This window comes from Rana temporaria, chromosome 3 (genome assembly GCF_905171775.1).
Source record: "Rana temporaria chromosome 3, aRanTem1.1, whole genome shotgun sequence".
In the NCBI taxonomy this organism is placed as follows: Eukaryota; Metazoa; Chordata; class Amphibia; order Anura; family Ranidae; genus Rana; species Rana temporaria.
This window is the reverse complement of record NC_053491.1, coordinates 386225516-386247885: the sequence shown is the minus strand read 5'-3', so window position 1 is coordinate 386247885 and position 22370 is coordinate 386225516. Positions and strand designations below refer to the sequence as shown.

At 42.9% G+C, this 22370-nt stretch overlaps 1 protein-coding gene across 4 annotated transcripts in view; it reads right to left on the bottom strand.

Moving 5' to 3' along the window:
• BRAF (B-Raf proto-oncogene, serine/threonine kinase) overlaps positions 1-22370 on the bottom strand; it is a 178710-nt gene that overhangs the window by 69364 nt on the left and 86976 nt on the right. For 2 of the 4 annotated variants that reach the window (XM_040345717.1, XM_040345720.1), the window contains exons 9-18: positions 22117-22156; positions 21204-21323; positions 15598-15737; positions 12673-12790; positions 11777-11861; positions 7222-7398; positions 6380-6426; positions 2028-2146; positions 1633-1764; positions 876-1010 (exon numbers count right to left, since the gene is read on the bottom strand). In XM_040345717.1, the coding sequence (XP_040201651.1) occupies positions 876-1010; positions 1633-1764; positions 2028-2146; positions 6380-6426; positions 7222-7398; positions 11777-11861; positions 12673-12790; positions 15598-15737; positions 21204-21323; positions 22117-22156 (1113 nt within the window). The remainder of the gene's footprint in view (positions 1-875; positions 1011-1632; positions 1765-2027; positions 2147-6379; positions 6427-7221; positions 7399-11776; positions 11862-12672; positions 12791-15597; positions 15738-21203; positions 21324-22116; positions 22157-22370) is intronic. The other 2 variants (XM_040345719.1, XM_040345718.1) reach the window with 1 other exon arrangement.

Below are 22370 nucleotides of genomic sequence, written 5' to 3'. Positions count from 1 at the left end.
GAGAGCGATCTTCTCCGCCGCTTCCGGGTATGGCCTTCTGGACTGGGCGTTCCCATTTGATTGACAGGCTTCCGACGGTCGCATACATCGCGTCACGAGTAGCCGAAAGAAGCCAAACGTCGGTGTGGCTCTATACGGCGCCTGTGCACTGACGTTCGGCTACTTTTGGAAAATCGTGACGCGATGTATGCGACCGTCGGAAGCCTGTCAATCAAATAGGAACGCCCAGTCCTGCAGCCCATACCCGGAAGCGGCGGAGAAGATCGCTCTCTAAAACGGTAAGTACTGCTTCGATTTTTAAAAAACTACCCGATTCCCCTTGACAAAATGAGCCTCAATCTAATGTTAAAAATTAAGTTTTCGGGTGAACCTCCACCAAAAGAAATCTCCCTCCAACTCAAATTGATACAAATTAAATTTGGGTACAGTGTTGCATGAATAATGGTCATTCCCAAAGTGTGACAATGCTGAAATTTGAAAATTGGCCTGGGAAGGAAGGGGGTAAATGTGTTCAGTTAAATGAACCACATCTTGAACAACCAAGGAAAAAAAAACACAATTAAAAGTTAAGCTAAACATTAGACTCAGACCCCCACATCAATTGACCCTTCCTCCCCAAATCATGCTTTTATAATTGTTTTTCAAGACAAGAGGTAGCTTGCACCCTTTCCCTGAAACAAAATACCTCTAGCCAACTTAAGAAATCTTTTTCTGCAAGGATTGAGCAGGGCCTTACAGGGTCTGCAGTTCAATAGGTTGCTTAAAAGTTTCTGTAGACTAAATAGGATAACATTTAAATTGCCTTCACTCAAGACTCTGGACACTGTCTGAAAGATTTTTCCAGTTAATTTCAGTTCCAGCTGAAGTTACATTACCTGTGGAAACAGGGGCCGCTCATCCCTCTTTTTCTTCAGACAGTCCGCCATTAATCTCTTCATCGCTTTGGGACAGTTACTCCGAACTTTGCTGAGGTCCGGAGACAGATAACCTCGGCCGACCATAAATATGATCTGGCAAGAACAGAACAGTAAAGTGTTATAAGCATGCAATGTCACAATAAACTTCTAATCGATTCAGACCAAAAGATAAGCAGAGGGCAGCTTCAGTGAATACCACATGTAAAAAAAAAAAAAAAAATCAATAGATCCAAAAGGCAAGGACAAGATCTTAACTGTAGCGGTTGAGCATGACCTCACCTCACCTCCTTTCTATTGGTCAGTAAAGCCATCACAATAACAGGCATAGGAGTAGGATCAAGCTGAACTTTTACTGGAAATTTTCAAGACTTTCACAACAGCTGCCAATATCTATTAGCACGGTCATATGGGAGGAAGGGGAGGAGCAAGTCACATGTTCCCTCATACGCAGAAGTACTGGGTATTTTTCTTCGCTTACACAGTGCTGAGGTGAGGTTTCCAACACCCCCCCCCCAAACACCTTTGACAGCTACAGGTGGAAGGAAAGGAAGGGATTTGCATGCCCATGTCAATTTGTTGGCAGAGAAATAGGGCTCCGAATTAATAAAAAATAAATAAAAAAAAAGGAAGAGCAGCAGCTGTGGAGGTCAGCATTTACTGCTGCTTTTGCCCACATGATGAAAAACACAGGTTTGCATTTTTGGAACGGACTTACCTGATCTCGGTTGTTAATATTCTGATATGGTAGTTGCCCAGTCATTAATTCATATAGTACAACACCGAATGCGTAGACATCGGACTGAAAGCTGTAAGGATTTTTGTCCTGCATTCTAATGACTTCTGGAGCCTAAAAGGCATATCATGAAACTAAAGTTACCATTTTAATAAAAAACAGAACTTGCTAGAAGACATACAATAGAAAAAGACTCATAATACCACCTGACAGTATGCACCTGACGCAATGATAAAAATACCTAATTCTGTGGTGAATGATGGCACAAAAAAAAAAATCTTTAAAAAAAAAAAGAATTTAAAACAAAGTTCAGGATTCCCAAGTTTATGTACAGATTATAAAATATATTTAGCAAAAACAGAAATGGACAATCTTACCATCCATAGAATGGAACCCGATAATTGCTCAAACTGGTGTGAGCCACTCCACCGCGATTTCACTGTGGCAAGACCAAAGTCACCAATCTTTACCGTGAGGTCTTCATGAAGAAAAATATCTAGGGAAGGTTAAGGAGGGACAAGCCAAGTTCCTAACAGTTGGTTGAATGCAAAACTAAAGAGGAGATCCCATGCATCCTCCATGACCAATCAGGGTGGCTTCAGAAGGTCTTATCTCTCTTCCTGCCACCTCAAACATGTAAGCAAACAAGGCACTGGATACAGATTTTCAATGGGTCAAAATATAAGCTCTCTCCTAAACTGCGAGATTTGCAGTATTGTCATACTGTGCATTCGCAAGATGAACATGATTATGCACCTTTTCTCAAATCAGGTGTGAAGAAATGCTGTAAAGCAGGGGTATTCAACCAGCGACCAGCAGCTATGCATGCGGCCTAGAAAAAAATTGTAAACTTGCGGCTATAAAAGCTCCAAACTGGAGGGATGCCGAGTTTGACATAGCACCTGCGGCAATGGCCGAAAAACACAAGCAGTGCCCAGAAATGTCTGAAGGGATGAAGAAGTTTTTCTGGAAGTACCAAACGGCATATGAAAAAGGACTCCTGTTAAGCTAGCACCAGCCAAATAAGTGCCACATGGCCGGACCTAGGGGAGTGTTTGGATGGGCTGCACCCTTCCAGATTTCATTTGCGAGGCAAAAAACACATTGTGCAAACCTTGTCACCTAAAAAGGAGGAGCTTCTTTTGGGCAAGGAGTTTTGCCACAATTAGTGCACGAAAATCGCAAACAAACTTGCACCATGTTTTTAGGAATGAATGGCACTCAAAACACACGTGGTGCGTTTTGACTCGATTGCAGTACAATTTAGAATCATGGGCAGAATTGTGGCGATTCTGCCCGCGATTCCAAATTGTGAAGTGTGAATGGGGCCTTATTGTTAGTGTTTTTTTATGTGTGGCCCAAAACCATGCCTCTTCTTCCAATGTGGCTCAGGAAGGTCAAAAGGTTGGACACCTCTGCTGTAAATTAAGAATGTTTTTTTAAAAAAATATATATTTTTGTTTATTTTTATCAATTTACAAATTGCAAACTGAGTGAACAGAAGAAAAATCCAAAACAAATCAACATTTGGTGTGACTAACCATTGGTTTTAAAGCAGCATAACTTGCTCTATGTACACTCACAGTTTTTTTTAAGAAGAGGGCAGGTAGGTTGCTGCAGACATCTTGGGAGACCTTTTCATAGATCATCTTCTGTGGATATAGGTTGCTTCAAATCCTTCTAGGCAAAACCATCACTTCTAGGATTCCTTGTTCTTTACACTGAAGATAGCTCTCAATGACATTGGCTTTATGTTTGGTGTCATTGTACAGCTACAGAATAAATTTGGGGCCAATCGCACGCCTCCCTGATGGTATGGTATGATTTTGTTTATTACAGGTACTTATATTGGGTCATCAATTTACGCAGCGCTTTATATATACAGTATATTGATGGATACGTTTGCACAAATGCTGCCCCAAACTTGCAAGGAACCTCCACCATGCTTCACTGTTGCCTGCAGACACTTGTAATTTTACTGCTCTCCAGCCCGTCAGCAAACAAACTGCCTCCTGCTACAAAGATTTCAAATTTTGTCTTTCTGCAAAGTTGAGTTGTTTAGCCTTGTTTCTACGTCAGAAATATGATTTTTTTTGGCCACAATTCTTCAATGAAGTCCCCTTCTGGCCACATTGACCATTTCTATGGTTCTTCAAAAGAGCTTGAACAGCACATCTTGAAACCCCAAGTCTGCTTTGAAATCTTTGCCGATGCAGTACAACTACCTTGGGCCTGTTGCTGTTCAGTCTTGCCATGGTGTATGACCCGTGACATGAAACTGTCTTCAACAACCTCACCTCAGTAGAAGAGTTTGCCTGTTCTTCACCAAGTTTTATACCTCCTACACAGCTGCTTTTGTTTCAGTTTATGACCGTGTTTCAACCTACATATGAAATTGACGATTATTGGCACCTGCGTGGTATAACTGGTTAATCATACATTTGACTTTGTGTAATGCCCCTTTCACACTTGTACGACCTGAAAGTCAAGCGATCTTGGGTTACAACTCGTCATGTGACTTTCCAGTCTTAATGTTGTTCAGGGCATGTGCAGGATGAGGCGCATGACGTCATGTGATTTATCCTATGAAAGTACAGTATGACAATACAGCTGAAGGGCAAAACGTCAATTAAACCAAAACATGGATGCAAGAAGAAAAAAAAAAAAAAAAAAAGACACTGGCCATTGGAGGATGGGAAAGGCAGAAAAATGGCGACAAATAAAAAGTTGAAGGGCTTTTGTAAGCACTTGTTAAAGCGGAGGTTCACCCGCACATGACACTTTTTTCCCTTCGCTTCATGCTCGTTTTGTCTAGGGGAATCGGCTAGTTGTTTTAAAATATGATCCGTACTTACCGTTTACGAGATGCATCTTCTCCGCCGCTTCTGGGTATGGGCTGCGGGACTGGGCATTCCTATTTTGATTGACAGTCTTCCGAGCGGCTTCCGACGGTCGCATCCATCGCGTCACGATTTTCCGAAAGAAGCCGAATGTCGGTGCGCAGGCGCAGTATAGAGCCGCACCGACGTTCGGCTTCTTTTGGCTACTAGTGACGCGATGATGCGACCATCGGAAGCCTCTCGGAAGACTGTCAATCAAGAAGGAACGCCCACTCCCGAAGACCCATACCCGGAAGCGACGGAGAAGATGCATCTCGAAAACGGTAAGTACAGTAGGTGTTTGTGATATTGTGCTTTTAGCACGACAGCGTCGCGCTGATACTCGGCGACATGGTGCCGAGATCTCGCCGACACCTCGCACTCACTGGAATAGTGACAGCACATCCCAGCAAGCGCGTCATAGAAGCGACGGGAGATCCGACTTGGATTCCCGCCAATTCTACACGTGTGCGGCGTTTGTTATGAATCCTGAGGGGGAAGTCCCCGCCGGATTTTAAATAAAAATCCGGCATGGGTCCCCCCTCAGGAGCATACCGGGCCCTTAGGTCTGTTATGGGTTGTAAGGAGAGCCCCCCCTACGCCGAAAAAAACGGCGTAGGGGGTCCCCCTACAAGCCATACCAGACCCGTATTCAAAGCACGCTACCCGGCCAGCCAGGAAGGGAGTGGGGACGAGCGAGCGCCCCCCCCCCTCCTGAGCCGTACCAGGCTGCATGCCCTCAACATGGGGGGGTTGGGTGCTCTGGGGCAGGGGGGCGCACTGGCGGCCCCCCCACCTCAGAGCACCCTGTCCCCATGTTGATGAGGACAGGGCCCCTTCCCGACAACCCTGGCCGTTGGTTGTCGGGGTATGCGGGCGGGAGGCTTATCGGAATCTGGGAGCCCCCTTTAATAAGGGGGCCCCCAGATACCGGCCCCCCACCCTAAGTGAATGAGTATGGGGGTACATCGTACCCCTACCCATTCACCTGCAAGAAAAGTGGTAAAAACACAAATAAACCACACAGTGTATTAAAATATTTTATTAGTCTGCTCCGGAGGCCGCCCCCTGTCTTCTTTATTAGCTCTTTTACCAGGGGGGGCTTCTTCTTTGACGTCTTCGGGTGGGTGGGGGCCGCCGTCTGGTTCTCTTCCACCGCCGGGGGGGGGGTGGCTTTTAAAAAAGCCCCCACCCCCCCGGCGGGTTTCCTCCGGCGTCTTCGGCGGGGCTCTTCTTCTTCCGCTATCCCGACGGGTCTTCTCCGCTATCCGGGGGGTCTTCTCAACTCTCCGGGGTTCTCCTTCTGTCTTCGCCGCTCTCCGTTGTTGACTCGTCGCACCCCGGTTCTTCCCCTTCTGTCTTCGCCGCTCTCCGTTGTTGACTCGTCGCACCCCGGTTCTTCCCCGGTTCTCCAAGTCAGATCTCCCGTCGCTTCTATGACGGCTCTGTCTCCATCGCGGCAAGCCAGCTCGGCGCTGGCTCCCGCGATGGGGCTCGTAGGTGCTCAATCTCGCCGAGAAAGAGAGCGAGATTGACACAAAAATCGGGTTCACCTACTGTACAGCTCATATTTTAAAACAACTAGCCGATTCCCCTAAACAAAACGAGCATCAATCTAAGGGGAAAAAAAACCTAATTGGGTGAACTCCCGCTTTAAGTTACATACTTGTACCTAGCTTAGGCAGATTTCACAGAGTGCTGTCTGCTGTGAATGGATTTTTATCACTAAACAATAAAAAAATTCTGGACTCTTGGAAGTTTGTTTGGCACTCTTATTAGACTATAAATACTTGATAACACAAATGGGGTTCGGTAACAATCTTGAAGCTTGCCATGTTAGAAAAGGATACTATTGCTTTTCAGATCTCGGTGGATGATTGACTTGGCGTGTAAATAGCTGAGACAAAAGAACAGATTCAATTAAAACATGAACTGAAGAAAAAAAAAAGTTGATTTAAACCCCCCCCCCCCCCCCAAAAAAGGCTTCATATACATCAGGGGCATAAAAATATCCAGCAATATTATGGGGCTTAGGAACAGAAGCATATACACCCAATTATGTGTCAAGGCCATTGGGTGCGTGGTGATACTAGTCCCTTTCCCTGCCATCACGTAGCCCATACAAATGGTCACAAGCAAGCCATTATACTCTACGGAAGCCACAGGTACAAGAAAGGTAGTGAATAAGATACCGACTACCATGGTTACCAGTATGCCGCCCAATCAGGATAGTGAAGCATCATAAAATGAATGGCGTTTCAGCTTGGTCCGCACTCTCCCAACTTGGCAGGATGCAGTTTAGGCTCATTAACTGCAAATGTCCATTAATCAAAAAGACCAATGTATCACTGCTAATATAACTTTTTTTTAAATAAAATAATTAGCACAGGACAAAAGGATATAAACTAGTTTTATAATTACACAGAACACACAGGGTGCAGTGGGAAAACATCAGAACCTTTGTGTTGCACTTTTTTTTTATTATTAAAAAAAGTTTTTTTTAGCAGCGATACAGTGAACAGTCATCTCTGGTTTATTGATAGTGACGAACCATGCTGGCATTTGAGGTCAAGAGGTATATATTCCTAATGCCAAACCACACTTTTTAAAAAGGCCATCAACAAGCAGCAGGCCACAGATTAGCCAGACGTGACCTGTTGTAATGTTCCATATAAAAAAATGGGAAACTTACTCCATGCCTTGTGCCGTCTGCCGTGCAATGTCAATAAGCTTGATCATTTCAAATTTGGTCTCTATGATGTGTAGATGGTGGTATAGGCTGGAACCCTCACACCATTGGGTTACTATAGCCAGCTGGGGTTTGGTAGAATAGCCCATAAAAAGCAGGATATTCACATGCCGAGTTTTCCTGCAACAGAGAGATCAGTTTAACACATAAAACATTCACCCATGCATTCCTAGAAGAGTAAAAAAAATAGAATTTTGATGTGCCTGTGAATTTCATACAGTACACAGAAAGCGATTTATAGGCCATAGGTTATATGCTGCTACCTTCTGATAAGACACTGGAAAAAGGGTTACACAGCCTGCACCCTATTGTACCCAAAATAACTCCATCCACCCTGTGAGGTGATAGTTTTTTCAGCAAACAATAGAGAGAGAAAGGGGAGGGACCAGTGTTCTGTAGTCCAAAATATGGAATTTACAAGTAGTGATTGTACAGAATAGGACATTTTATAGACCATGGGATGTCTCCATTCTAGATGCTGCCCAGACTCAAAGATCAGACCTCAAATGTGGGAATGGGCAAACGAGGAAGAAGTCATTCCATGTGGGCAGAAGTCCTTTTAAAAAAAAAAAGGGCAAATGACCACAAAGCCAAATGGAGTAGGGAAAAGGAATTTCCAGGGTGAACCTTCCTGCAAGGCAGTAAAGAGAAGAAAAGTCATGTCCAAAGCCGCAGATATGCATGCCTGACCTCATACCTTAAAGAGGAATGAAAACTAGGCGTCTTGCTGTCCGGGAGTTGGGTGTACAAGTAAAGCCATGAATTTATCTTGTCAATCATATTTACATTATATGCTGATTTATATTAACTTTGTATTCTTTGTACCAATAATGCTCTGTTATATGTGTTAAATACTATATTTGATATGTCAACTTTGATTACATTATTATGATGAGTATTGATATACGATTTGATATATGTTCTATATATATATATATATTAGTGATGAAAATAAGTATTTGAACACCCTGCTATTTTGCAAGTTCTCCCACTTGGACATCATGGAGGGGTCTGAAATTGTTATCGTAGGTGCATGTCCACTGTGAGAGACATAATCAAAAAAAAAATCCAGAAATCACAATGTATGATTTTTTTAACTATTTATTTGTATGATACAGCTGCAAATAAGTATTTGAACACCTGAGAAAATCAATGTTAATATTTGGTACAGTAGCCTTTGTTTGCAATTACAGAGGTCAAACGTTTCTTGTAGTTTTTCACCAGGTTTGCACACACTGGAGGAGGGATTTTGGCCCACTCCTCCACACAGATCTTCTCTAGATCAGTCAGGTTTCTGGGCTGTCGCTGAGAAACACGGAGTTTGAGCTCCCTTCAAAGATTCTCTATTGGGTTTAGGTCTGGAGACTGGCTAGGCCACGCCAGAACCTTGATATGCTTCTTACAGAGCCACTCCTTGGTTATCCTGGCTGTGTGCTTCGGGTCATTGTCATGTTGGAAGACCCAGCCTCGACCCATCTTCAAAGCTCTAACTCAGGGAAGGAGGTTGTTGCCCAAAATCTCGCAATACATGGCCCCGGTCATCCTCTCCTTAATACAGTGCAGTCGCCCTGTCCCATGTGCAGAAAAACACCCCCAAAGCATGATGCTACCACCCCCATGCTTCACAGTAGGGATGGTGTTCTTGGGATGGTACTCATCATTCTTCTTCCTCCAAACACGGTTAGTGGAATTATGACCAAATAGTTCTATTTTGGTCTCATCTGACCACATGACTTTCTCCCATGACTCCTCTGGATCATCCAAATGGTCATTGGCAAACTTAAGACGGGCCTTGACATGTGCTGGTTTAAGCAGGGGAACCTTCCGTGCCATGCATGATTTCAAACCATGACGTCTTAGTGTATTACCAACAGTAACCTTGGAAACGGTGGTCCCAGCTCTTTTCAGGTCATTGACCAGCTCCTCCCGTGTAGTCCTGGGCTGATTTCTCACCTTTCTTAGGATCATCGAGACCCCCACGAGGTGAGATTTTGCATGGAGCCCCAGTCCGAGGGAGATTGACAGTCATGTTTAGCTTCTTCCATTTTCTAATGATTGCTCCAACAGTGGACCTTTTTTCACCAAGCTGCTTGGCAATTTCCCCGTAGCCCTTTCCAGCCTTGTGGAGGTGTACAATTTTGTCTCTAGTGTCTTTGGACAGCTCTTTGGTCTTGGCCATGTTAGTAGTTGGATTCTTACTGATTGTATGGGGTGGACGGGTGTCTTTATGCAGCTAATGACCTCAAACAGGTGCATCTAATTTAGGATAATAAATGGAGTGGAGGTGGACATTTTAGGGCTCTTTCACACGTCAGTTCAGTTTTTTAGATCAGTTTTTTTTTCATCAGTTGATCCGTTTTTTCCATCCATTTTTTCATCCGTTTATTTTTTTTGGGGGGGCTTTTTACATACAGTGCCTGCCGCCGAGAATGTGTCTTTAGCACAACGGCATCGCGCTGATTCTCGGCGACAGGGTGCCGACATCTCGCACTCGCTGGAATAGTAAAAGCACATTCCAGCAAGCACGTCATAGAAGCGACGGGAGATCCGACTTGGATTCCCGCCAATTCTACACGTGTGCGGCGTTTGGTATGAATCCTGAGGGGAAAGTCCCCGCCGGATTTTAAATAAAAATCCGGCATGGGTTCCCCCCTCAGGAGCATACCGGGCCCTTAGGTCTGGTATGGGTTGTAAGGAGACCCCCCCCCTACGCCGAAAAAACGGCGTGGGGGGTCCCCCTACAATCCATACCAGACCCGTATCCAAAGCATGCTACCCGGCCGGCCAGGAAAGTGGGGACGTTCAGCGCTAAAGGAGAAGGCACCGGACAGCGGGAGGAAGAACCGGGGTGCGCCGAGTCAACAGCGGAGAGCGGCAAACATAGAAGACCCCCGGATAGCGGAAGAAGAAGCACACCACCCCCCGCCGAAGACGTCGGAGGAAACCCGCGGGGGGGGGGGGCGCTTTTATAAAAGCGACCCCCCCCGGTGGTGGAAGAGAACCAGACGGCGGCGAAGAAGAGCGGCCCCCACCCGAAGACGTCAAAGAAGAAGCCCCCCCCTGGTGAAAGAGCTAATAAAGAAGACAGGGGGGGGGGGGCCTCCGGACCAGACTAATAAATTATTTTAAAAACCCTTGCGTCGTGTTTATTAACTTTTTGCCTCCAGGTGAATGGGTAGGGGTACGATGTACCCCATATCCATTCACTTAGGGTGGGGGGCTGGTATCTAGGGGCCCCCTTATTAAAGGGGGCTTCCCAGATTCCGATAAGCCTCCCGCCCGCATACCCCGACAACCAACGGCCAGGGTTGTCAGGAAGGGGCCCTGTCCTCATCAACATGGGGACAGGGTGCTCTGGGGTGGGGGGGGACGCAGTGCGCCCCCCTGCCCCAGAGCACCCAACCCCCCCCCATGTTGAGGGCATGCAGCCCGGTACGGCTCAGGAGGGGGGGGGGCGCTCGCTCGTCCCCACTCCTTTCCTGGCCGGCCGGGTAGCGTGCTTTGGATACGGGTCTGGTATGGATTGTAGGGGGACCCCCCACGCTGTTTTTTCGGCGTGGGGGGGGTCTCCTTGCAACCCATACCAGACTTAAGGGCCCGGTATGCTCCCGAGGGGGGGATCCCATGCCGGATTTTTATTTAAAATCCGGCGGGGACTTCACCCTCAGGATTCATACCAAACGCCGCACACGGCGTTATCGGATGGTAAACGGATCATCCGATTTTCGTCCGTTCCGTTTTTTTGACGGAAGAAAAATAGGGTTTTCTTCCGTCCAAAAAAACGGAACTTAACGCAGACGGATGCTAATGGACGTTAGCGGATGCTCATCCGCTAACGGACGTTAACCCATAGGGAAGCATTGCGGTCCGTTAACAGACGTCCAAAAAACGGACGAACGGAACGGACGTGTGAAAGAGCCCTTAAAGGCAGACTAACAGGTCTTTGAGGGTCAGAATTCTAGCTGATAGACAGGTGTTCAAATACTTATTTGCAGCTGTATCATACAAATAAATAGTTAAATCATAAATTGTGATTTCTGGAATTTTTTTTTTTGATTATGTCTCACAGTGGACATGCACCTACGATGACAATTTCAGACCCCTCCATGATTTCCAAGTGGGAGAACTTGCAAAATAGCAGGGTGTTCAAATACTTATTTTCCTCACTGTATATATGGCAATGACATGCCTTGGGTAAAGTCCCATTACCTTTCCTTTTTCCATTATACCTTATTGAAACGCTCAGACAGACATCCTTAAAGCAGGCAGCTACTGATGTGACTTTAAAAACTGACATAGTGCTCTGGGGGGATCTTTTATTGTGTGGTAAATGTGTATACAGAAAACAAAGATTACACACATAAAAATAAAAAATAAATGCATAAAACAGTGTTTACTCATTTAAAAACTTAAAACATAAAAGTCCACCACACAAGTCCCTCTAAACAGCATCTTAAGCTTGATAAATAAGGGGGGTAGAATAGACTTTAAGACTTACCTGAGCACGCCTACTTCATTTTTAAAGGCTTGTAGTTGCTGAGGAGTTGGTGCAGTTACATTCAACATTTTCACAGCTACATCTCCTGAAACAACGCAGACAGAAGAGCTGAATCAGCAAGGCAACATTTTCTGTGACAACTACAAATAACTGGACAGAAAAGGAAAACCATTTAATAAAAAGAAAATGTAAATTCAAGCCAATTTGATTTGATTTATTATATCTGACACATGGCTATAAAAAGTGATTTCAAGTGAGCTATGTGTCAGGGTTTTAGAGGGAACCTATGATTTGCCTATGCAAAGGAAAATTAGAGATTTACTTGAATGCCAGCTCAAACAACTTCTCCAATCTGACAGTGCTTCGTGTTTTTAGCAGCCAATCATCAAGCGCCAACAAGGTCATGTGGGAAGACAGTCGCATGCCTACTGTAACCCTTAAAATGAACCTGGCTCTTCTTGATTTTGGATATTTCTTATTAGAGTTTTCCTTTAAAGGGGTTGTAAAGGTTTGTTTATTTTCTAAATGTGTTCCTTTAAGCTAGTGCATTGTTGGTTCACTTACCTTTTCCTTCCATTTCCCTTCTAAATTTTGTATTTCTTTGTTTTCTTTATTTGAATTTCTCACTTCCTATTTCTCCTCAGTAAGCTGTTCTGGCTGACTAACCCCCGGCCAGAACGGCTCAGATGATGGGGAAAAGCTTACCGAGGAGGAACAGGAAGTGAGAAATTTAAAACAAAGAAAAAAATACATTTCAAAGGGAAATCGAAGGAAAAGGTAAGTGAACCAACAATACACTAGCATAAAGGAACCTTTTTAGAAAATAAAAAACAAACCTTTACAACCTCTTTAAGGGCTTTTGGAGGACCTTTGGAGAAATTGAAACAAGCCAGTACCATGCCACTTTCCCTTATACACTGTTCCAAAGGATCCAGATCCTATTCTCTGTCCGACTGTGATTTGTCCATCTGGAATTTCCCAATCATCACTGGAATCTCGGCGTCCAAGTGTTTTCTGCAAAGAGGACAGCATTGAAAACCTGTCAATTATGTAGCATGCACGGGCAGTTTCAAAGTGGACCTAATCCTATTTCTCTAAGGCAATTCTCCTCTGCCTACCAAATAGGTAAATACCTGCCAAAAACGATATACGATACATGATCTTTACAGCAAGAAACATCGGAGCATAGCCAGAGTGGGTGGGGGCGTTAGGGGAGGGGAAGAGAAAATGGGCCATTGGCAGCTAAGTGGAATCTGGGTTGAGGCAGAGCCACCGATTGGCAAAATGTTGCCCCTCATCAGCACCTGTGTGATCTGATTAGTGATAGACCATCAGAGCCGTATTAGATAGCTAATAAGTTTTGGGGGGGGGGAATTGACTGGGCACTCCCTGGTAAACTACCGATTTTGCCATGTGAGCTTGTTGGACATCCGTTAGAATATTATTCCAAATTCATAATGGTACTTATAGGTGTTATATTCATGGCAAGCTTGCAAAATATATTTGGTTTTATAATTATAGATAATAAAATACCAGTGTGAATGACCTTGATCAAATGTTCAGTAAAATAGATCTTTATCTGAAACAGTCAATAATATGCTAGAAGTTTTTGTGTATCTAGTTTAAGAATGACATAGAAGGTATCTGGTATAGAATGTCAAGGGAGGTCCAGAATAGACCAGCATTTATGTATTTGGAGGAATAATACATATTTGTTTAAATACTGTTAAGTTGGGTCTCAGTCAATGATATTAGTATTTACTTAATGTAGTTAAAGTTGGTAATAGGTGTTCAATTACATAATCCGCACATTACTACAAGTATATATATATATGTTACATGTGGGCTTGTCAATCAAAGTATCTATCTATCTATCGATATATATATCTCCATATCCGAGTTAGTACCTCCTCTTTTACAGACATATTGCTGAAGTTTGAAAAATTGATTGCATTTGCCCTTGGATGGCAATCAAACATCCTTAAATAACATAGTGCCACATCCTGATTGTATTGAAGAAAGGGGGGAATAAAGAAATGGACTTTGTAGGCACTTATTTATAAAAATACAAAAATTAATTTAATAGTACATAGAAAATAGATACAAATCCAAAAAATAAATTAATATTGAAAACACAGTATGGGGTATTGAGAATCAAAAGTAGTGGGCCGTGCTGAGTGATTCTGTTGGTGTGAAACTCTGAAGGCCTTCAATTTGCACGTTGGTCCACTCTTTGTTCAACCCTTAAACCGTGTATAATGTTCCAGGAAGTGCTCTACTAGTTTCACGGATTAATTCCGCTTCATCGGGAGCTTGGAACATATAAAATGGTTAATAGTTCAAATGAGGAGCATTATGTACAGAGGCACCGCCCTGCGGAGGAGTCCACCTCCTGAATGACCCAGCCGGGTCAGAACACGAGTATGGGTTCCCACACGGCAAGCACCAATGGCACCCGTCGGACCAATCCTGGATTAACCTAGGGGGGACCACTGGTACTGGAAAAGATTGTAAACACTTAAGGCTGCTGGAGTAGAACAAAGACATACAACAGCAGCGTTACCGGAGCCAATCAGTGTGTAAAGAGTGCTAAAGGACCTAGATTTCCTGGCCGCTGCAGCAGCGATTGTAACTGCAGCTCAGCTCCACACTCAAGGGTTGAACAAAGAGTGGACCAACGTGCAAATTGAAGGCCTTCAGAGTTTCACACCAACAGAATCACTCAGCACGGCCCACTACTTTTGATTCTCAATACCCCATACTGTGTTTTCAATATTAATTTATTTTTTGGATTTGTATCTATTTTCTATGTACTATTAAATTAATTTTTGTATTTTTATAAATAAGTGCCTACAAAGTCCATTTCTTTATTCCCCCCTTTCTTCAATATTGCTGAAGTTAGCAGAAATTAATGTGTGTCATACAAGGTTCTACGTTTTTGTAAGGTTATGACGCAACATATAAAGCCAACGCTTCGATATTGTAGGTTTAGACAGACACACATTGACATATTTACATGAAAACCCACTGACAAATGAAACAGCTGATTTCTCTCAGCAGTCCAAGAATGTAATTTCTTGTTTCTTCTGACACGGACAGACGGGACAAAATATATTTTTACCTACACTAAACCGTTAAGACTTTTTACATTGCATTTATGATGCCAACTGTGAGACAAACGCACACTTTGTTTTTAAGTCAATCTGACTAACAATACTATTCATCCAGAAACACCCTTGAGATACGAGAATATTAGGTATTAATAATATTCAACATTCTAATCCCTAACCATGGGCATAAATACGGAGTTGGCTCCCCCTTCGCAGATATATCAGTCTCCACTCTTCGGGGGAAGGCTTTCCATAAGATTTTTGAGTACATATGTGGAAATTTGTTCCCAATGAGCAAGAGAGCATTTGTGAGGTCAGGTACGGATTTGGATGAAAAATTCTGGTGCATTCAAATCTTAAAGATGTTCAGCAGGGTTTGCCGTCAGGACTGTGTAGGCCATATCTTTATGGAGCTGGCTTTGTGCACCTGATCTCAGTGTCCACTTTATATTTTTGGCCATATAGTGCATTTATACACTTCACCCTACCTCAGGGCTCTGTTAAACAGCAGTGGCCTCTAAGAAATAAGTCGACTATTATGTTAAAGTGACTCTTACAGAAGCATTTTGTAAGGGGTGGGGACAAACAACAGTGTGCTGCCTTGTATAGGGATAACACCAATTCCGATTTAACTTTAAGACCATATATTGCCTATGCTAACTAGATGTTTTCCACCACAATATGCAGGCGACATGTGCACTTGATACTCACCACCCTACTCCTGTCTTCAGTGGAGGACGAGGAAGATTTGCGTTCTCTTTGTTGCCCTGGGGATTTCTGGAGAGCCTTCACATTAGTGAGGGATCCAGGGAGAGAGGCTGGAGGGGTCGCCGATAGCCCTGGTGTGGTACCTGCCAAACCAGAAAACAAATCTGAGTAATTGAAGAAAAGAAAACCCAAAAAAAAAAAAAAAAAAAAAAAAAAAAAAAATAGATTGCAATTAAAAGCCAGCCTGAAAAAAGTGTAATCTGCCATTTTTTTGTTCTCCACTATTACACTGTTCTTGTGGCTTGCTGTTAACTTCCAGGTCAAGCTCTCTCCTCCAAGGACTTCACCATGACCATTTCTGTATTTACCAGGATCCACCTAGGACTGTCCTTGAAAACCTTGATCATTTAATGGACCTATTCACACAGATTTGGTACCACTTTGAGAATGACCACTTACTTTACTGCCATTACTGGTGAGAGAACTGGGCCTGACTGATATTTGTTATCACCCAAGTATACCGGATGTTCCCACTCCCACTAAATGCTCTTTAGAGTAGATTTAGCATTGGGTAATAAGGTTTTTCTTGCTACAGTTTACCATTTAACAAATACACCTAGGGGCTTGACTGACCATTCCCCACTGTTAGTAAAAATCTCCGAAAGCTCTGTATGGAACGGAAAATGTGGATGCCCAGTCCTTTATGACTGTTTACTCCAGAAAATGAAATCCCTGGTATATTAATGGTCTGACTGCAACATGCAGTCAACCCAACATATGGAATACTTTGAAAGCCTTTTTAGGAGAGAGGTCTTTAAAACAACACTCCTCCCAACAACTGGGGCTGGACTTGAGGGCAAATGTAAAAAATTTGGAAAAGGAGCGAGACTGAACAGGTTATATGTTGTTCAGCCTCTCAAACTACCGCAAACTATATAGACCATCAACTGTCAATGGCACTATTGTATCCTCTACAGGAAATATCCTTGCAGAAAATTATGGAAAGGTGTTCATTCTTTAGACACTCATGTTCCCTAAACTAACCCCCTGAAGACAGAGACCTCGGACTCTGACCATACACTTATCAAGCTAATGGAGGCCCCCCAACTCTTAACCTCCCAAACAGGGGCAGCCCATCCATTAAGGGTGCATGGGCGCCACCCATCCATGCACCTGGTCCCTTTCAGGACACAGACGCATGGATTCCAATGTAGGCTGTTTTTTTGTGAAGCACCAATTAGAGCCAGAGGCTCTAATAGGCTTCAATATAGGGTGGGCTAGAGTAACAGAGCGCGCTCTGATCCCACCCAGGTGTGTTGCAACAGCAAATAATTATTTGCTGTTGCAACACTGATACTCCTCCTGGCCAATTAGGAAGCAGGTTTTGACACCGATCACCCGATTGGCTGAAAGGACAAGCGATCCCATTGGACGCCTAGGAAGAGGGGAGCAGCTGGAAGCTGCCATGGAGGAGGACAACACAGAGCTGCTGCAACACACTGCCTGCCACCCGCCCACACTGATTGGGTAAGTGTCAGACCAACCAGCAAACAGCAGGGTGAGGTGCAATCCCCTTGGGGGGCTGGAGGGTGATGGGGTTGGTGGTTTGCTGCATAGAGTATATCGAGTCCCTCAAGAATGTTCCGCTTTCCACAATGAGATTACGCATTGTGCCTTAGGTATACTTTGGGAAAAGGGAACCTCATTCACATGTTCTGGAAATACCAAAGACTGGTTGGATACTAGTAGGTGGTATCCGATATAATTGGGCATTCCAACTACAAATGTTCTTCTGAGTTTTCAAAGACTGGTCCTTCTGTAAATTTTGGAGTATCCATGTAATGATCATTATCTGAAAGATGCAGCAAACAAAACCCTGTACCTAGGCAGGAAAACACTTGTATAGTACTTGCAACCTCCTTCCCAAACACACACACCTTTGGATAGATATAGTGATCACTATTCTACACGTTAACCTGCCCCCACAGGGGTAGTGCTCAAATCTGAAAGGATATATTGTGCGGATGGCTTATTGACCCCAGCCTAGCACCACCTGTTTAGTACCAAACAGTCCACAGGGTAGATAAATGATCTGTTCCCCTTAACAGCCTATACTACTATTATGCATGCTTGGTAAATTATAGAACTGTAATTCCAATGTTTGTTTACATTGGTACCAATCTTTATTGCTTGAAACCTTTTTTATTCAGACTGCAACATTCTGCTCATGCAACTACAATTCAAATTGATATGATGTACTTTCTGTCTGTTTGAAGTTCTACTCTAATTGGTAGATAGCAGGCTTTACTCTACTGTAAATCCTCTGCAAGCTACATTGTTCTGTCTACTCTGTTCTTTTTCAACAACCACAAAAAAAAAATTAAATTGAAGAATGTTGTTTTCCAATATCAGCTTTGTGTTGAAAAAGAAGAATGCTTAAAGAATAAAAAGCTTAAGGCTAATTTTTTTTTTTAAGTTTTAGATAGAGTGGAGATGGATTAGAAATCCTGTCACTTTTTATTGTTTGTGCCCCCGTTAGGAAGTTTTCCCTTCTCTATTTGTCCCATTTACCATCATCATTGAAAGTGGAAGTAAAAGAAAATCCCAAATGTTGGGTTGTCCCCAGAGAAGCAATAGAGAGGAAATCTTCCGATGGCGACACTAGTTCTGGTGATTTGGGGGTCCACAAGGAATGTCCTTAAATTTTCTGGGATTTCCTCTCACTTCCTGTTTGATTATGTGACAGGAAGTGAAATCTACGAAATGGGACACGGATCAGGAAAAAATAAATAAATAAATAAAGTGACAGGGGTTATAACCCCTCCTTGCGCTATCCAAAATGAAAATGCCTATACTTTTACTTTAAAGCCACACTAAGCTAAACTAACTTGTAATAACACTTGAAGAGGTCAGCGCTGACTCACAAGGGTGATGTTCAATTGCAATCTTGTACGCGCCTTACGACTCATTTAGAAGCAACATGAAAAAAGGCATACATCTGACTATTGCAGGGCAAAGGGAGCAATCAGTCCAGATTGAAATGCATTACTGTTCAACAGTAAGAACAAGAAAAAAAAAAAATATATATATATATATATATATATATATATATATATATATATATATATATATATATATATATATATATATATATATATAGTTTTAAACATATATTTAAAGAAACTCAGCAAATAAAGCCTGCAAATCAAGTTTTTCTACAAAAAGGAAAAAGAATTTTTTTTTACACATACCCCTCCTGCTCCCCGTGCTGCTGAACACTACTGAAGCTATATTCTTCAGAAACTGGAGTTCTCGGAAGTGTCCGTCTCCTGGTTCTCCCTCTGATCCCTGTCATTTTATGTGTTGTAGTGTATTTAGAGCCCTCTTCAAATAAGAGGTGTGTGGCAGCGTTGGTAACAGGAGAGGCAAGCATATACTCTTCAGAGAACATTTTGAGTTTCAGGTTGAGTTTGGAGACAAGTCACTTTAATAAATTTGTCCATCCAACATTGATATTTTGATTTGGTTAAAGTGTGTGGTGGTTTAAAGTTAACCTGCCAACATACAATGGGGTGGATTCAAGAAGCAATTGCGCCTGTGTAACCATAGGTTACACAGCGCAATTGCTTACTTGCCCCGGCGTAACGAGTGCTCCTGATTCAGGAACCTTGTTACGCCGACTGCAGCCTAAGATCTGCGCGGCATAAGGCTCTTATGCCCGCATATCTTAGGCTGCATTCTTGCGATGGCTGTTAGGTGGCGTTCCCGTTGTGCTTAGCGTATAGTATGCAAATTGCATACTAACACCGATTCACAATGTTGCGCGAGCCCTGCGTACGCAATTTACGTTGTTTACGTACGGCGGTTTTCGCGCAAGGCTGCCCCTGCTATTAGCAGGGGCAGCCCATGTTACGTATACCCGTCGTTCCCGCGTCGCGAAATTTGAATTTTACGTAGTTTGCGTAAGTGAATCGTGAATGGCGCTGGCGCTGGACTTTGAAGCAAATGACGTCCTTGCGACGTCATTTGCCGCAATGCACGTCGGGAAAGTTTCCCGACGGAGCATGCGCTCTACGATCGGCGCGGGAACGCGCCTAATTTAAATGATTCCCGCCCCCTACGGGATCATTTAAATTGCGCGCTCTTGCGCCGGGCTTCTGCTCCGTGAATCGAGGGCAGCGCAAAAAAATTGCGGGGGCGCAGGGCAAAAACGTTGCCCTGCGCCTCTGTAAAAAAAAAAAAGCAATTATACCTGAATCCGGCCCATTGTGTTTGTGATAAGTTTCTTCCACTCTGAGGAAGGAAGAGCTAGTTTTTGCTCTCACTTTATTTTAAAATATTGGATAACAAAAGTAGCAGTGATGGTAGCAAATAGATAGAAGGGACTGTCAAGGTGGTTCAAGTTTTTTCAACATCTCGAAAAAGCCTGAAATAGTTTTGGGTGGAATAAGCCATTAAAAAGAGTTAAAGTGCTATACTTTTTTTTTTTTTCTTTATAGACTAAAGAAAAGGGTAAATGAAAAATCACATATCATATCACATCACACCACACATGTATAAATAAAAAACTACTTCTAATAGACACCCCAAATACATCCTTTCTAGCATGCACAGCAAAAACACACACGTGGAGAGATATTATAACAAGCTTAGTGGTAAGAGAGGTGACAAAATATATAATTTTTTCAGAAAAGTTAGACCAAGTAGGTGTAAGCTTTCATGCACATACACTGAAGGCGACTCAATGGTCAGCACAAACTTCAAAAAATGCAAAGTATCAGTTAATATACTATAACTACTCAAGAAAAACAAAACAAAAAACTAAGCAGTGTCTGTGTTGCACACTTGTACAAGCGGTGCAAGCAGTGGAAGAGACAGTTTAATGGGGTTTTGAATTCAAGAAGTTTAAAGTGATCTTGTGGCCAGGCTATTGACATTGAAGCATTTGCTTCTTATCAAGCCGTAAAAGAGCTTTAGAACAATTACTTACCTCTGCAGCTGCAGGCACTATGGACCAATTCATCCTCAGATAAGGTAAATGTGTTTAAGTCAGCTCTTCACAGCTCTGCTCACCCTCCTTCCCCTTGCCAGAAGGGACACAGCAGCTGAGCTCACCCTGCTCCCTCTTGCCAGCAATGACTCAGCAGCTCAGCTTATCCTGCTGTCCCCTGCTAGCAGTGACTCAGCAGCTCAGGCCACCATTTTCCTCCTTCCTAGCAGTAGCTCAGCTATCCCTGTTCTCCCTTCCAACAAAAGTTTAAAAGCTCAGCTCAGCTCCTTTCCAGCAGTGACTAAGCAGCTCAGCTCCCCCTGCTCTGCAATCCAAGCAGCAGCTCAGCAGCCTTCCAATCTCCAACATGTAAACAAATGGAGCATTCACTTTGGGCAGGGTGGGCTGCGGAGAGAATGGCTTCTCAGTTATTCTTCTGTAAAGATATGGGATGATTGATTGCTCCACAGTTACTACAGGTACAGGAGGTCAACAGAACTTTTAAACTGTTTTAAAGCTGATGTACTGCTTGCTAATACGTAAATACCTGGATTGTCTAAAGCCTGGTTACAGAATCACTTTAAGGTGAGGGGTTAGGTAAAATAAACAGCCCAACTACCTCTGTAAACGGGGTCAGACTCAAAATCAAAGACTATTTCACTGGGGAGTGTATGGAGGAGTGGGCTGGGGTTCCGATTGTGGTATTTCCGAAGGCAGCGGGTCGACTGGACCTGAGGGGCTGCGGGAGAAACACAGGCGTAAAGAAAAGCAAAAAAGGGAGGAAAATAAATAAATAAAAGGAATGGGGATGAAGGAGGTTAAAAAAAATGTAAATAAAAAAAAGTAGTAGAAAAAAGGGGGATTAAAATGTAGCAGTGGGGAGAAAAAATAAAAAAAAAAGGAGGGGGAAAAAGTTTGAGCAGGAGGGCAGAATTAAGACATAATTAGCAAAATGATTCCAGTATACAGACATTAAATTCACATTATTTTTATCATGTAAAGAAGGAAGTATTAGGGATAGACTGGGAGTTGAAGAATAAAATGTAGAAAAATACAGAATTTAAAGAAAATGGATACTGAACATTGAAGAGGGTGTTACACGTTTTAAGGCCTAAACAATTGTAATAATGAACAAAAAGTGAAATCAGAAAGGTGTGTATGTAGGTTAGAAAAACTGATATAAAACTTGTTAGAATGGATTAAATAAAAAAAAAATAAGACATATGGGAAATATTACCTTTTTAATGTTAAAAGAAACAGGGATATGAGAAGTCCAACCCACTGTGGGGAAACCCATTTTAGCTCTATTTCACTGGCTTATGTTAAGTCTAGAAAAAAAAGGTTTTCTATTGGCCAAATGCCACGGTGAACAAATTTAATTTTTTTTTTTTTTTTTTTTTTTAGTAAAACATCCATCTTAAGAGGTCCTTCAAAATAATTTCTACTTGAGAAGGTCTTATGAAAAGGTATGTAGGGAGGTCATTTGTGTTGTGTCTAGGATACATCTACTTTGGAGAAGAAAGCTCACTTACCTCCTTCACTCCGCTGAAGTCCCTGGTCCCGAATTAAGTCCTATGAAAAAAAAAAAAAAAAAAAAACACTTTACTATTTATCTTCTTCTGTGTGTTGTATTCATTTGTTTGAAGGGTTAACACACTATGTGACCATAAGTCTGTGGACACCTGACCACCACCCTTTCAGTTTTTTTTGTTTTTACATTTCATTCTAAAACCATGGCCATTAATAAAGCTAGCACTCCCTTTGGCTAAACAGCTTCTACGCTCAA